General features: G+C 35.7%; 1 protein-coding gene and 1 long non-coding RNA gene across 3 annotated transcripts in view; one reads left to right on the forward strand and one right to left on the reverse strand.

The window, feature by feature from the left end:
• LOC107312749 (uncharacterized) overlaps positions 1-2,224 on the forward strand; it is a 314,604-nt gene extending 312,380 nt beyond the window's left edge. The window contains exon 6 of the long non-coding RNA XR_014945150.1: positions 2,162-2,224. This is a non-coding gene — a long non-coding RNA (uncharacterized LOC107312749). The remainder of the gene's footprint in view (positions 1-2,161) is intronic.
• A 9,632-nt stretch (positions 2,225-11,856) lies between these two features.
• PCDH11X (protocadherin 11 X-linked) overlaps positions 11,857-17,602 on the reverse strand; it is a 447,910-nt gene continuing 442,164 nt past the window's right edge. For both annotated transcript variants that reach the window (XM_015860405.3, XM_085544582.1), the window contains one exon: positions 11,857-16,673. In XM_015860405.3, the coding sequence (XP_015715891.1) occupies positions 16,282-16,673 (392 nt within the window). In that variant the 3' untranslated portion in view covers positions 11,857-16,281. The remainder of the gene's footprint in view (positions 16,674-17,602) is intronic.

Genomic DNA, 17,602 nt, shown 5'->3' on the forward strand with positions numbered 1-17,602 from the left:
TACAACAGAAGTCTGTAACTGTGACTGGTGTTGAGATGGCTTTGTATCAGGTTGTTCACTGATTTTATTTGTTTGTTTGTTTGTTTGTATGAGAACTAAATGGCATCAAGTGGATAATCAGAATTCAGGTTCCAACCTACATCATTCTAATATTAATGCAATATGTCATTAGGATATATAATTCCTTGCTGAAGAACATCATTGATGCCAGAAGTTGATATGATTCAGTAAGAGTCTGGATGAACCCATAGAAGAGAAATTCCATATTAATCAGGGATTACACTTGGATAACTAAGTACCTGAAGCAAAACCAGTTGAAACCAGGGTATAAGTTGTCACACTCAACCATGAGAGGTGTCTCGTCTTTCTTTTCTCCAAGCATCCATTTACAGATACTCTGGACAATATCCTTAAATGGGGTCCTGATCTCCAGCGACATATTGCCTGCCTGACACTTTCTCAGACTGTGATCTGTGTTCAGTGTTCACCACCTTCTGGGGGGCTATTGGAGGGAAATCTACTGCATCCCAGTTACCTGTTGACCAGAAGGCTGGCCTAGCCTGGCCTTCAGCACATGCCAGAGGGCACTTATTGCTTACATACTTATACTGCTTTCTGGACTGACCTGTAACTGGAAACCCAAACAAAGCCCTAGAGCTGACACCAATGTAGAAAGGTGTAATAACAAATGGAACAGACATCCTGTGTTACCAGAGATACTGATACTCATTTTCTTCTCTAATAATGACATCATAAAAATCATTATCCTCAGATACTAATTGTCTCTGTTTTCTGCTACATATAGAAATATTCAGGGAACTAGAACAGGATGAAGAAGAGAGGGTCTCTGTATATTATGGAGCCTGAGAGCAAAGATTAATGAAATAATAAATAAAAAAACAAACACATTATAATGGCCATTTCTTTTTTCTTATGACAACCCCTTCGCAGAAAGGCTTGACAAAGAAATGTTACCAAATCAATAAAACTGCCCAATAAGCCTGTAACAAAACCTGTACTGTGAGTGGGTAGTTGCTTCTGTGAGACTATTATTTGCACTATTTCAGGATCTTTTCTCAGACAGCAACATATATTGTATGAAATTCATCTCAGGGAAAATATAAAATCCCAGAAGACTCACACTGATCTGAGGCTATGCTTTGTCTTTCCAAAACTCCTCCACTGAGTCTGTCGCCTTTCTTCTGTGAAACTTGAAACTACACAGCTAAACTGATGTGCCAACACTCATAGGAAGAAGATCTTCAGTTTATTAAAAGCTCTATTTCTAGATCACATGTTGTGTATTTACCATGTGGGATGTTCCATCTGAAACAACCTGGGATACAATAATACACAACCCAAAGCATGCTCTTCTTGATACTTTTACTTCCCCAGAAGTTAAATCATAGAGGGCACAAGAAAGATATATTTCTTTTTTTATTCTCCACAACCTTAGTTTACTTTTCCATAAATCCGAAGAGGCATAGCTGTGTAAGCTAAACATTGCAGTTGTGATAGGAAGATACATCTTCTCTGGTCTTTTTCAAATAGTACAGATGCATGAGCATATGAAGTTTATATTTTAAATAATGAATGCAAAAAAAGGGGTGGAGTGAACCTGTGGCTATTATACAAATGTTTTAAGAATGAAGTCTGAAAAAGAAGCTATGGCAAACTACACAGAGCAAGATTTTAACTACTCACACAGCTGTACATACTCCTAATTTCCTATTGTACTGGTTAGATTACCACCCTCATTCTAGATTAGGGATGTGAACAAAATGGTTTGCTCTTGTTGTCAAACAATTAAAAAACTCAGATTTTAACATGAGTAAAATAAAGAATTAAGAAAATGCCTGGCCTCACCAGGGCAGAGCAGAGGGCAAGGACCATCTCTTTCAGTCTGCTGTCTACGCTCTTTTTAATGCACCCCAGAATATCACCGGTTCACAAGGGCTGAATTGCTGGCTAGTGACTAATCTGTAGACCACCAAGAGCCCTAGATGGTTCTCCACAGAGTTCCTCTTCAGCAGGTTATGTCCTAACCTGTACTGATGCATGTGGTTATCATATGGTGATAAATAAATCCTCATTCCTACTTGGAACATCCTGTGTTTCAATTTTTTTTTTTCTTTTTTTTTTTTTTTTTTTTTTCTTTCAGTCTGTCCCCCCTGTGCATCTCCAAGAAAGGTCTGCCTCTGCCCTTTCTGCATCTTCATACCAGGTAGGTGTAGACAGCAACAAGGTCATTCCTTAGCCTTCATTTCCTAATGCTGAAGAAATCAATTTCTCTGACTCTCCTAAAGACAAGAAAAAAGGCCACAACAGCCAAAGATCAGCCCATAGCCAGTATTAAGTGTCAGCACTTCAGGGTGATCTTCCTTTTCACACAGACTCAAATCCTCAAATCAACTCTGTAACAGTAATGTAGCACAGCCCTGATCATAAGGAAAAAGGAAGTCCAGATCATAAAAATAACTAGAACAGAGGTAGATTTATTTTTTCAAAGTTTTCTGTAGTAAACTTCAAGCGTGAAAGATGCATTTTCATTCTGACATATTTGGCCAGAGTACGCAATTCTGCTCAAGACAGTTCAAGGGACCTGGGGAGAGGCCTTGAAACATATTAAAAGCTGAGCCCTTTAGTGGGCATCAGCCGTTCAGCAGCCCCTCTGGAAGGCACTTTCCAGCCCTCTGTCACATGCCTGCAGAGCAGGCAGCTGCTTACTGCTGAAGATGTCTCTCACTGAAGAAGCACCCAATCAGAAATCTGCAAACAATCAGTTACCACTCACAGACTCCACAGACTCCAGAAGCTTCTAAAAGCAATCAAAAGCAGCAGTGCAGAAAGTCAACTAGACAAAAACAATGGAATGGCATTGAATAAGAATGTTATGAGAGCTGGTAGCCAGTAAATCCAAAGGTCTGATGAACCCACTGGGTGTACACCTTGGCATGAAATCAGGAAAGTGCTGAAGAAGGTACTATGCTGACATTTGGAGGTTTAGCTGTTCTTGAGCTGACGTTGTTGGCTGGGGATGACATTTAATAACACAGAGAATTTCTCTTCCGGTAATGCATTGTATCTCTTGAGCTGATTAAGCTCTAAGCAGTGCCTGCAAATGCTACATGTGAACTGCAACTATATGAAGAGCCACTTCGTTTTGTGTGTGCCTTGAGCTCTGGATGGTTTTGGTTTAGTTCTTTAATGAGAAATTAATTCCTCTTTACCTGTTAGATACCCCTCATAATTTTCTACTTACTCTACCCATGAGCTTATTTTGGATGAGGATAAATGTGCGCCTTGAAGAGATCTAAGTTTTGCTGGACAAAGCTGTGCAGCTACCTCTGCTTCTGAGAAAAGGTTTTCTGAGAGTCCTGAGACAACAGCTTCTCATTTGTGCAGACGTTCCAGTCACTCAGGGAGCTGAATGGTGCTGTGTTTGCTCCTGATAGATGAGCTCTATTGTCAGGTGTCTCTGGTGTTTGAATCTGGAATACCTCATGCTATCCGCTGTTGATCTGACAGATGTTGAATAAGATGGTGAACAGTATTAGTTCACATAGACTTGACATATGAGAGCTTTCAGTATTAAAAATAACTGCCCATCTCAGACCTGTGAGATATAACAGGAAAGAAATGAGTGAAGACAAGATAAAGTTACCCTAATGATTCATGCCATGTTCTGCAGCTTGGTCAATTATACTTCATGACTGACCAATAGGACAGGAGGCTGAAATATTTTTCCTATGCCCTATCAATGCTTTGTGATGTCTATATTATAACTAAAAATATTTTTTTTGTTTTGTTTGTTTTTGTTTATTTTTTGTTTTTTAGAAATGATTTCTATTAGGTTTGGAATCCCTCCTAAAACCTTTGCATAATCAGTATTAATCAAATTCATCCTAGAAGATGGTTCTCTGCCAGGCAGCCGTTCCTTCTTCCAGGCAGAGCTACTTCTGTACAGTTCCCCTATTCAACCTTTACTATTCAACAAGCACTTGCTAAATGCTGATCTCAGAATCACTGCATAAGAAGATACCCTAACACTTTGACTTACAACACTTGATTTTTTTTTTTTATCCTGAAGATGTATTTCTGTATAAAAATACACAGGAAATAAATTGTTTTATCTTCAGCATGATAGTCTGAAAAGAAAATGACAACGTGTAGTGTACAAACAGCAAGGCAGCCAACAAACTCCCAAATACTGAGAAAAAAGAGAACTAATCTCCAATGTAAATGTTAATTCTGAACAGCTTTTACTAAATAATGCTGTTATTTTTCAACAAGTACTAATATAGTAGGTATGCATACAATAATAATTAGGAAAAATATACATATTTTACACTTCTATAAAAGAAGTCTTAATCAGTAAGTGTATGACACAAGGCCCAACGAAAGGTGAAAATGAAAATGTTTTGGTGGATTTCCATGAGGTTTTGTTCTGATGTCTCAGGTCCAGTAAATTCCAGCCCCAAGCAAAAATATATGGAACGAGGACTTAAAAATTTAATTGGGATGATCTGTATTTCCTTCAAGGATACAATAAGAAAAAATGTCTGGGTAATGAATGTGCCTGACATTTTATCTGTATTCCACCAACTTAAGCATTCATCTGCCTGCCATATTTGAAACAAGAAAATGTTTTGTCAGATAACTCTCTCAAACTGCAGCAGAAGTTTTATCACAGGTTTGAAATGGAAAGTAATGCTGCTGTTAAAATCTAGTCCTGCTACCACATAAATCTACTGACATTATGGAGGTTGTCCTTCCAATGCATTTCAGCATGTTTTGCTAGATTTATGATGAATACGCATCGTCGGAAAAACAGATTAGATTGAATGCACAGTATGACAAATACATTCTCTCTGGCTTTGCTTTGACTGGCTTACACTATAACGAAAAAGTGCTTTTGTGTTTGTGTATAGATAAACAGGTATCACTTACTGTTAAATGAAAGCATTTTAAATAAAATATACCAATTCAACATTATCAAAACTGGCTATAAAAGTATATTAATACTGAAGTGCCTATTTCTTACATTTCAGTTAAGAAATATAGAAAGACTTGAGTTTTCCAGATTAAGCTCTGAAGAGAATTTGTATCTACTCCAGGAAGAACATGACTTTCTTCAAGATATTGCAGACTTCTTGAATGTTTTAAAATACAAGAAGATAAGATGTCTTTATTTCAGAGATGCAGCACATACAGCTAATGGGAACAAAGGCATATTAGGAGAAATTTTGTTCCTTCAGGACTAAACAAAAGGGGTTTATGTGTAAATCCCATAGCTCCAGCTTGTAGCATTCCTCTTGGGAAAACAGTATCTGAGATGAAAAAATTCTCTTTCTTTTTATCACAAAATACAAACCACATTTGGTTTGAACATATGGCCACTAAATTCAGTGGAAACAACTCATTGATTTCAATCGGAATCAGATTGGTTTTGAGTTCTCAAACTTACTAACATAAATGTGGCATCTCTTGGTGTAGGATTGTGGATTTAGACATGTCTGCCAAATCTCAGGCTCCCAACTGGATTTGCAATCCACAAGGCAATACTAGGAAAATCTGTGTGTGTTGAGGGGGCAAAACGAAACTGAAGAGGAAAAATTGATTATCTCAATAATTAAACATTAGATCACAGAGACAGTAAGGAATAAAATCAGAATCTCTTCTGTGTTGGATAAATGTTCTTATGAGCATTTATTTGGAAGGCTATTTCATTACAGTAAATGTAGGAAAGTGCAGAAACCTAGTGTGGACCTTTTTGCCCTTCAAGAAGCGTAAAACATTTGCACTGATTAAAAATAAATATAACAATCCAATTTGCTGTTGTGAAAATTGAGTAGTTAATATTACTAGAGATTCTTTTTGTTATATTGTGAATATTCTCCTCACTATATTCAATTTGAGTACAAGTTGCACTATTTGAGGTTCTTTGAATAATTCAGATGCATTCATTTAATCTTGATTAGTGGATCAGGTTCTTCAAAAAGTGAGTATTTATTTTATTTGATGACATGTAGCATTAATAATGTATTACCTTTCTCACAAGCTGCTTTTTAAAGAAAGCAATAAAAATATGCAGGGAGACAAGACTTCTGAATAGAGATTAAGGAACCATGAAGCCACTTAAACTGTCATTTTGAAAATAGTCTATTATAACTGCTATTTCTCAGGGAGGAAAAATACAATCTTGATAATGCAGAAGGGTGAGTAACCTGTGTTGAACAGGTGGTTGCAATGCCAGAAAAAAGCAGCACTGACTTCCATACAGTATGATACAAAAAGGCAGTAATATTCTATGTCTTCATCGTGATGAGTGTGTGTTTGGAGAACAATTTTAAGTACTTTTGTGAAATATCTCTGGATTTTCAAAAACTGTGTGAAAATTGAGGTGGACAAAGGCCAAAGAAAATCCCATAGGACCGCTAGTAATATTAGGGCACGTGAAAAATAAATCACACATGAAATGTCTGAAGACTTTAAAGCTCACATTCAAAGGAGGAGAAAAAGTGTTAAAAAACATGCTTATGTATAAACTCTTTTGAAGAGATGCCATAGACATATTAAAGTAGTGGCTCTTGAGAGACATGATCGATCTTAGTGAGCTGCAAACATTGTTAATTGACCAGGTGTCCCTGCCAGCCTGCCCAGGCACATGAGAAATGCCCTCGCTGGGGAGACCAGAAGTGTATCTGGATCTGTGGTCACTTCAAGGGACCTACAAGATTATTGAACCCAAAGGCAAACTTTGGAAGATTAGGAAAACTCCATTACATTTTCTAGGTTCATTTCCGTCATTACAGGTAAATTACTCTGGAATACAATAAAGAGAGTATATTGGGAAAACATAGAAAAGAGGTGAACAAAATTGTGAAACCTAAGTGAGAAACGAGGTTGAAATATGCATAAAAGGACCTATTGAACACTGAAAGAGTTTGCTGGAAAATACATTTTATCACTTTTCCTTTTAGAAATGGCATTGCCAGATTTGTGTGATTGTTACAGTATTGATGATCAAGTTGCAGGAGGTTTCCAATTAAAAGAGAAACCCAGGGATATCACCAAGATCAGTCCAGTATGTCCCTCACACTAAAGTGCTGTTTCCAAGCTTTCTGTCATGGGACCAGCCAGTGCTGACGACAGGCTGACACAATTGTTTCTTGGTTGCTTGCAGCCAGAGGTTACTCAGATATAAGCACTTAAACAAGTAAACACACACACACGCACACACAAGCAACAAAACCAAGACGCCTCTTCCCAGTTCATAACAATTTTCTCATGAAGAGACATATCTATCAATTTTTCTGTGTTGTGGAAGCGTTCCTTACAGCATCTTTTTGTTGTTGATGTTTCTCCTGCATAAAAGGAAACATTATTTAATGTTTTCATTTGGTTTCTCTATGGTACAGGTGCACATGCCTAAGCACAGTTGGCTCCCTGTTAGCTTTCCGAAAGACTTGTCACAGAAAAGAAAGTGACGTGCCAATGCAGCATTTAGCAAAAGAGTGAAGAAAGGGAAGTGAAAACCCAGCAACTGTTCTTACCTTCTTAAATAGATTCTGTTTTGCACTATAGGAGCACGCTTCTCTGCATGGCTGGCTCTTGTGCTAGTTAAGCAAAACTTGTCACAGGAAACAAAAATATTTGCCAACTTGGCTTTAATGCAAAACCTATTCTTTGTTCTTTTGCATACATCAAATGTCAGCCTCTCTATACCCCTCTGACAGGAAGCTGGCATGAAAGACAAAACACAACCAGGTGCATCCTGGCAAGCAAAAACTATTCTGAAGAGCTTAGTAGCGCTGCTTGGTGGAAGAAGAGGGGGAGCTGGATTTGTTTTATTTCCCACTGATCAGTCATTCTAATTTTCATACTTAGGATACGGAGTACAACTTTTTATGTAGGCTTTAGAAACATCTGATTTTAGCTATGTAAAAGTCATATATCATCTTATTTTTCTAACTTTCTTCCTTCATTAACTGGGTACACACAGATGCTGAAATTTCAGAGTTGAAGGAATTATCCTTGCAGGTATGTTTTTCCCAAAACCCAGCTTAGAAATCCATTAGACAAAACACATTCCTGCAATCAAGGGTGATGTGTCTGCCTCATGTATTGTGCCTAATTATAAGTATTATGAAAAATACATTTTTTCCTGTATGTAATAGGCAAATGTGTACATATATTTGTATCTTTGTTTCTATTTAGCCTACTGCCTAGATTTACTTTCATTGTAATTACTGTCATGTACTCTCTTTACAAACATCAGGTGTTCTTCGTAGAGGAAGCTTTATTAACATTACTGAATTTCCATTACATTTCATGTATCTTAGGAAACATTATATGCAAATTTACCCAAATTTCACAGCATAAATCTTCAATATTAGCGTTTTCTTGGTCTTTTCTGCATATTTTATTAGCATATTTTGAAGGAATTTCAGACAAGTACTTCCAAAACAACAATAGGCTTAAATAACTGCCTTTTGTAGACTGAAATGACAGCTTCTAGATAGGAAAATTTGATCTTTTCTTTAATATTCAGTAGTATTACATGAACAAAAATACATTTGTGATTCAAGAGGGTGAAATCTGATAAAGAGTATTTAAAAATCATAGTAGACCGATTGTGTGTAACCATTGCAAGTTCAACTAACAAAAAGGCATTTTAAATGCATTTTGCTCTGCCTTTATATATATATATATGGGTATAACTGTGTGATACATTATTTCAAGCACATAAGCAGCAAATACAACCCTTTATATTATTTTGCTGCCTTTAAAATACTTGTTTAGAATTTCAGAGACTTGTTTTCTTTGCCAGTTTCTGCAGCATAGTTGTTATGAGCCAGTCAGTTCAGACAGTCTTATCTTTTCAGATGCCAAGGTCTTGCATTGTTTCCCATGTTACCAGGCGAGCACAGTGCTAAATGTCTCTGCTGCAATTAAAAACAAACAAACAACTTGTATCTGCCAAGACAAGCAGCTTTGACTTTGTGCACACCTACATAATATAATGAGTATTCTCAGATTATAAATAGTAATCAGTGAGATGCTCAGCGATGGCATCTGACCCATATACATAGAAGAGGAACTTCAAAAGCAAAATAAAATTGAGAGTGTGTTTAGCTGTATGTAGATCAGTTACATACCTTTATTTTCTCATTTAACTGTAACATTCAAATCTCTATATTCCATATTCCATTAGAATAACTGGAAAGCACTAGCTCTTGCAGAGCAATGGGAAGAGATACTTTGTATTCACTAGAAATGAACCTATACGTCTACCTGCTGCAAAGGAGCAAAAAGGCCTAAACACATTCTAATGCCAGTGTCTAAAGATGTTAATTCTATTGATGGTAACAGATATTCTTGAACAGACCATTTTATCTACTTGCCTCTTTCTTTATAGCATTTCTCCTATTCAAAATATTCACCATTTTTCTTACCCTCTTACAATCACTTCATTTTTTTTCAGTCTGATTTTAACTTGTCTGTTTGATTATCCTCCAGAGAACTATGCAACCGTTTATTTAAGTCCCTATGTCTGTACACTGAAGTTTGTTCTACACAGCAGAGAAGCAGAAATTGTATTTATAAAACAGCTGATACTCAAAAAACCTAGACAAGCTTTTGGGCACAGTCTTACCATCTTAAATAGCTAAAAACAACTCCAAGCTAAATAAAGATTAAAACCTATGTATCTTGGTTTAATCTAGTTATGTTATTCAGCTATTATACTACATATGTAACAGCTGCAGTAGCAATGAATAACTTCATTTTGTTGATGTAGAAATTGTATTTTTGATTGCACATCCTACTCATCTGCTCTAGAGCATATCACTACTGATGGTTTTAAGCTATGGGATGAAGTCTAGTACAGTGTTTCCAGACATCTCATTTCTGTCTCTCTTATAGGTGTACATATTTTTTCTGTGTCAGGTTTAAGGTATATAACGGGAATGGATTTTGCTGTCCGGCATGTAATTTCTGCCTTGCCAATAGGGGGTGTGCACCCATTATTGCCATAATGAATAAACTTTGCTGCTATCACAAAGATCTTTACCTTACCTCAAATTTCTGACTTTGTTATAAACAAAAACTATCCAAAATGGAGGGACCTTCATATTTAAACTTCTAAGAAAATAAATACTTAGACCTAAATATGAAGACAAATTTCAGGTAACAAATGCCCTGACTATTAGAACTTCTGCTTTAAGCACGAAATTAAGCACCATCAAAATACCTTTTTTTTAATCACTAAAACAATAAAAAATGGAAATATACCACCAGACCTATTGCAGTTATGATTTATCTTTATGCTGGATGCAAGAAAAAGATGACATCGTAGAAAAATACCTGTTATTTGCAAGTGCAGTTACATGTACCTTCTGAAAGTCTGACTTTCACCACCACACAAAAGAGGAGAGCTGCTTTTTGTTCACTTTAGAAAGTAGCTTCTTGCTCATTTTCTTCTTCTACTTGATACTTACCCATTCTAAGGAGGAGCTAGCTGCTATTCAATCAAACTGAAGCTCAATTCTAATGTCACACCTGAAAGAAATGTGAAGAAAAGGCAAAGAAAGTGCTAAATGATCACATAGGCAGCACATCTCTAATATTGCCTGCTACTGGTAAACCCATGTTCTTCTTCAAATAAATCCCTTTGTACATTCTAACAAGCAATTACCTCGCAGGAAGACTTCCTAGCAGGAAGCCTTGGAGTCTGTCTTAAAGGCTTTTGAACACTGTATCAGCCCTTAGTGCTGCAGCACTTTGGTGAAAACGCTGCACCCTATAGAGTTACCCAACAGATATTTGGGATTCAGTTATTTCCAGTGCAGCCAGAGAAGCATACCATGTATTCTTGTGTTCTCACAGGAAGGAATGCAAACAGATGACTCTCAGGGAACATTACTTCTGCAATCCTGCTGCAGTTTTGCAACACAGCAATGCTAAAATTATGCAAATCTTCAGATACTGCTTATTTCTGTCTTGCTCTATTATTCTTAAAACTGGCTTATAACAGCTCTGTGAAATTCGAGTTTCATTGCTTCCTGAGTTTGCCCTTCCAAACCACTACTGATTGAGAATTTATGATCCGAGCCAGAGAAGCCTTCTCTCTTCTAATATGGCAGGGGGGTTTTGTTTGTTTGTTTTTCAGTTTAATTTGTAGGCTGAGCATGTTCTTTTCTTGAAAGAGGTTCAGCAGAAAGACAAGAAATCTCTTCCTCCATAAATGTGTCAAAGAATAAGATATTGCCTTGATGTCAAGAGAACTATCAAAAGCTCTTCTTTTAATACTAAATAATACAGAAAATGCATGAAACATTATTTCCTTAGTTTTTCATTTGACTGCTAGTTGACTGTCATAAGATGACATCCATAGTGAGAGGTTCATCCCTTTACCTCAACAACAACATACTAATCATGTTCTTTCAAACAGAAATAGCTCATTTTCTCATGTTCTAACAATACAAAACCTATAAACATTCCAACCTCCAGCTTGTAATGATCTTCCATAAATAAGCATATCAGAGAGGCATAGTAGAAGGTGGGAGGTTTGTACAAAAAGAAGCAACAGAGAAGCATAAAATACATCTGATAGTAGAAAGCTAGACTGCTACACACTCTAAATTGTGAATATTTCCATTGCCTATCAAAAGCTTGCTGCTCACTTCTGTGAAGCAACTGCAAGCTAAGTTCACTTCTCCTTCACATTCTGGGGGTTCACAAAGAAATGAGTTATGGGAAATAGGGAATGAAGGAAGGATAGGTGGAGGAGTACCTATAAAAAATAAAATCTGTATTTCAGAAACTCAAAGAAGACAGTGCAAAGGAGAAAACTGCTTTTGTGGATCTAGTTTATTAATAAACATTGTAATTAACAAGACAACATGCTGTACAGAAACCTGAAATAGAACTACTGCAAATTTACTGGACTTTACAAGCTGCTGGACAATGATATATGGTGTCCAGCTGCACAATTTGTAAAGCATGGTTAGGGCTGCTTCAATACACAGACATACACTGCTCACTCTCAGATCCTGTAGTATGCCATAGAGCAGGGATATTTCCCAGAAATACAAACCCAGATATTTACAAGAAATTTTCAGTCTCTTTTCTTCACTAGGGATAACATGTTATACACAGTTTTCCTACATATACCAAATAAAATCTTTGCCTTCAACTTTGCTCTGTGTCTGCACAAACCAATCCCTCCCTTTATACTTATCTAATTAAATAATGGTAGTAAACTGCAGTGTAATCATGTAATAAATGATTATTTAAAAAGGAGTAGCTTTAAAGCTGCAAAAGCAAAACTTGAACTAGAATTGTTTAGAACAAAATCAAGTGTAAATGATCAAGATTTCTCAAACTTTATAAGCTTGAATTAAACAACCTTGCATTAATCAACCATTAATGCCTGAATTCTTTAAGTCAACTGTCTTGCTCAAACATGCAAGAAGTGGGCATAACAATGATAATTTGAGGCTGCCATGGCTCCTAACTGGATTAGAGTTTGCCTGGAACACAACAGAGCAACCTATTGCATCTCCTGGCTGGGGGGGGAGGGGGAAACCAAAAACTAACCAATCAAACTTGAAAACCCACATATCTACATACACAGGGTACATAAATACCTGACACAAAGTAGCTACAAGCCTCCATTCCTGTGCCAGACAAAAAAAAATATAAAATAAAATAAAAAGACCTGGCTACATTCAAAACCACATAACTAACTTTGCCTCAACCAAGCTATCATGCTAACACTCTTAAGCCCTCAGGTCCTATTAGCACCAGCTCACTGCCATGATAATTAGCTAAATGACCTGCATCTGACTAGCTCATACCCCTGAGAGCAGGTGCTCCGTAGCCTGTTTGGCCAAGTTGACAGGCCTAAATATTCTTCCTTAAGAATTAACTTATGCAGCACAGTTTAGGAAAACAAAGAACCGGCTTTATTATTATTATTATTATTTTAATTTTTAACTATGAACAGTTTGACTTCATCTCTTTTTTTTTACACTTGACTATTTTACATCATCAATAAATGATCTCTCTTTCTGCTGCTACCACTTATGTTCTCAATGCAGTAGTTGGAAGTGCAAGAAGCATGTACTGAGTTTGGAAAAGAAAATCTAGGCTAGACTGTGTGACACATTACTTTGAAGGCAAAGGTTTTCCTTTATTCTTACATTGTATGAAACAAATCTAATCATGTAACTACCATTTTACTGTATATTGTATATAGGTTTGTTTTCTTCACAATTTCACACAAGTAAGATAAAATAAGTTAAGTGACTAAAAAAATTACACAAAAAATATACAGCCTATGCACTAGATAACTTACTTGTATATATGGCAAGATGTGTAATGAGTCTATAGTAACATTATTCCTCTGGATACTGACATGACACTTGAACAGTTCTTAGAAAAAGAATGTTTCCTCCAATGCATAATTTTATATATTAGATATATAACATGTAAAAATGAAAGCAACATTTAACTCCTGATACAGTATGTATTTACAGTTAAGTGCTTTATGTCATGATGATGGAATTTCACAATAACGTAACACATTTTCCTGGATATGACATTTAACACTTCCTATTATCAGATTCATCTTTACAGTTCTTCTTGTTTAAGCAGCTGTTCTTGGGGTTTTTGTTGGATTTTGTTCATTTGTTTTGTTGGATTTTGTTTTGGTTTGTTTGTTTTCTTTTTAGAAGTAATTTGCTGAACTTTTTGTTTGTTTGCTTTTGTTCTTCTGCCTCTGAAAAAACTATAATTCCAGAGTCTTTATCTTTTCCTATGAAAACAGCAAAACTGTAGGAATGGATTGCTTTGCCAATAAATTTCACTTACAATATTCTGTTAGGAAGAACATGCTGAGAGGAAAAAAATGAGTTTTCAAATGCAGCTGCCAATTCTATACACACTTGGTATAGCAGACTTCTACAATAAAAACTAAAGTCCTCTACTTACAATAGGAAGTATTATATGCCAGCCTTATTCTAAATTTGCACAATTAATGTGTTTGGTAAGGCTGTGTAAACTACAGATAAGCTTTTTTGTATACCCCTGGAAAGGACTGCTGGATTTTTCTAACTATGATGTCTCCAAAGCAAACAACAAATGGCTCTGTATATATTATGTGTAAATTAATTTGTCAAATTTTTAGTTGTCCTGCAACTGAAAATGAGCTGTGTCAACCATTGTGCGTCAGTAGCCAAAGGACTGTTATTTTTTTCCCCCTAGGATTTACATGCAACCGGAAAGCAGAGTGACACATCTTTTCTAAACATTACTGAAAACTACATTGACAAAAAAACAAACAAACAAACAAACAAAAAACCCAGAAGTACATCGTCGGATAATCTGATGTTTATTAATTAAACCCTATCAGTAGATTAAAAGCGATACTTTTTTTTTATTATTTTTTTTTTAATTTTTTTTTTTAATTATTATTTTGCACATAAGATGTAAATGTGATTTGAATAGATTTACAGTGGGGACAACAATATATAAAGCTACTTATACCTGCTGGGCACATAATAGAAGCTCTTTTAGCATTCATTGGAAACCCTCAACAACTTGAACTTCTGTAAATTTTACAAGCAGCTAATATTACAGCATTTTTACACACCGTTGGTTGTGTTTCATTTTTAAAGTTTATTTTTATGTTACACTTAAGTTACAATATGAAGCTTACATAGAATTCTATTCATAGGAAATATTCGTACACTTTCAAATTTCCCTCCGTGCAACTTCAATTGTCTCATTTAATGTTGTAATAAAGCTAAACAAAGTTATGTAGATTGTTAAGGAAAAAGATATTGGTATGTACACGCTGTAAACAATGATGGCTAAACAGCAACAAAATACTAAAAGGAAAATGTGGTGTTTTTTATTTTTATTTTTTTCATTGAAGAAAGGAATCTGCATTTTATCCACTACAGAATTTACTGGTTTGATTTCTGCTACTATTATATCATTCAGTACACAAAACACAGAAAAAAATAATCCTGATCTTTACAGAGAATCATCCTGAGACTTTGTCAAATAATCAGACTGGGGTGTGTTCGTAATTACCAGCACTCATTACCCGGATTCCTCTTTCTTTGCTGAGAAATGTCAGTGATTCTCTAAAAATAAACTAACTTACAATGACAACTACTCCTTTATCTTATAAGTTTGGGGTGAAGTAACTAATATTATCACTAACCTTTTACTGAATACTTGCAATAGGTGATTGATTATAGCTGTAAAACAAACATATACATCACTATAATATTATTTTAAATACCAGTAGCTTAAAGCCACAATAAGACATCAGCCAAAAAAACTACCCCAGTTCCCTACTGATTTCAGCAGTGCCCATGTAATTTTCAGCTAACAGGAACAGTAGCCAAAGCAAGCTCTGCAAGATAAAAATAAAAATAAAAATTAGACTTATAGCTTGAAAAGCATATGCATTATACTGTCGCTTTTATTAGTGTAGAGAGGAAAATCTTAGAAAAAAAAAAACCTGTAATATTTTTGGATCTATATTGCATCCTGTCCTGTTGTCTATTTCACACAGAAAAGCCTAGTTAAGAGGTTTCTATTTTTTCTACTGCATTCTTTCAAAGAATAAATACCTGTAGATTCAACCACTGAAAATTAAAATCATACACAGTGGTCATGTCTTTGAGTATATTCTCCTTCTCCATTACATGGAAAGTAAATTTTGGTAGAAATGTACACCATCCTTCCTAAGTAAATTATTTTATATGGTGTAAGGTAACCAAAAAAGAAATTAACCACTTGATCTCTATTGCTAAGTAAATGGAATATGAAATCTATGAATACCCTATAAATTATAACAATGAAGACAGAAAAAAAAAATAAAAAAATTGATAAGTTATGTTACTGCAATGTTTCCTAAGATGTATTAAGAAATTGCTTTCAACAGGGAGGAAGACCTGCTAGCAGATATTGGCACTATATAGACCCATATAAGAAAATGAGCAGGTTTTTATGGTTTTCTTTTGACTGGCTCTGGACTATGAGGTTTCTTCTCCATTTTATATATTTTACCAAGAATTGTGGCGAATTTTCTTTAACTACATCCTAAGGTTTTAGCTTTTCAAGTTCAAATTTAGGATTCTATATACATAAGTATTCACAAGCCTAACAAATTTGTATCTGCTCTAAGAACAGTGTTAGGCTGTGACTATATACAGTAACACCTTAAAGCCTGAAATAGCTGATTTGTCAGATATGCATTTATAGCTGGTGCTCATGGATAAACGTAGTGCTATTCCCAGACACTGCTGCCTGGTGGGACATGGCAAAGTTTGCCAGAGGGATGACTTTGACAGGATCTTCACTGGTGCAGTGTCTCTCACAGCTGTTGTAGAACTGTGGCCTGGGCCCACCTTGGCCTTTGTCAGTGTCATCCTTTGGAAGGGGCCTCCCAAGAGTGTGCCGTCCGTCAGATCTGGCTCCTCGGCCCCAGCTTTGCTGGAAGCCAAATGATGGCAAAGTTGTGTTGGATTGTTGATACTGTGTCAAAGAAGGTGGCATCCAGCAGTTGTCAGAGTGGCCCAGGATGAGACACTCCTGCGTGCAGGTTTCAGAGGCCTCAGCCAGTGCTTTCTGGAGATTGACTTCGATAGCTGGGAGGACAGAAAAAGATAAGAAATTATCAAAAGATTTGCACAATGATGTACGTAGGGAATGAAGGTTAAGAAAACCATCCCAGTGCTACAACAAAGGACACACTTTGGAAAGAAAATACCTGCAGTCACGCGACTTAACTGAACATGCAGATGCTTTCAATGTGGAGGCCCACAGTGGCGTCATTGGCAAGCATCAAGAAGAAACATTAGCATATTAACAACAAATAATTACTCCACTACAGCCCAAGTAACTAAAGTCCTTAGACGGTCTACTTATGTTTTAACTTTCTAAAACTGTCCCTTTAATAATAAAGATAAAAGCTTTACAATACTCTAGTATTACAATAATATATATTTGCATTCATGAAAAAAAAATAAAAAAAATAAAAGTAGATTTTAAAACTATGCTCTTAACGCTGGATTATTTTTTTTTTTCTCTCTGTTTAAGGAAAAAAACGAATTTAATTTGGATACACAGTCAAAGGTGGTACATTGGTTTCAAAGGAACTTTAAGAATGAAAGACAGCATTACAGTTATTTTAAAAACAATTGATTTCTTGATGCATTCAATACTGGAAAACCTGAACAAAATCAAAGGGCAATAGCAAGAAAAGCTGTAACCTCTGTAGTTTACAAGTAATCGAACCAGAGCTCTTGAATAGATTCAAGGTTTGTGCTCTTGAAAAGGATTACAGGAATAATTTGTTCAAAGGCCAAGTAAAGTACTAACTGAGAAGCACATAATTTTCAATACATTAACAATCTTGATCAATTTAAATGATTGTGGTTTTACTATGCAGTGTACATTTAAATTAATGTAATTAAAATTCTAGAAAACATCCCTTGAAATGTTTTTCATACTATCTATAATAATTTTATATTATCTTACTATGAACGGGGTTAAAATATATGAAAAGAGAGGAAAA

The sequence above is a fragment of the Coturnix japonica genome, chromosome 4 (assembly GCF_054131305.1).
Source record: "Coturnix japonica strain WE chromosome 4, WE-NBRP24, whole genome shotgun sequence".
Lineage (NCBI taxonomy): Eukaryota > Metazoa > Chordata > Aves > Galliformes > Phasianidae > Coturnix > Coturnix japonica.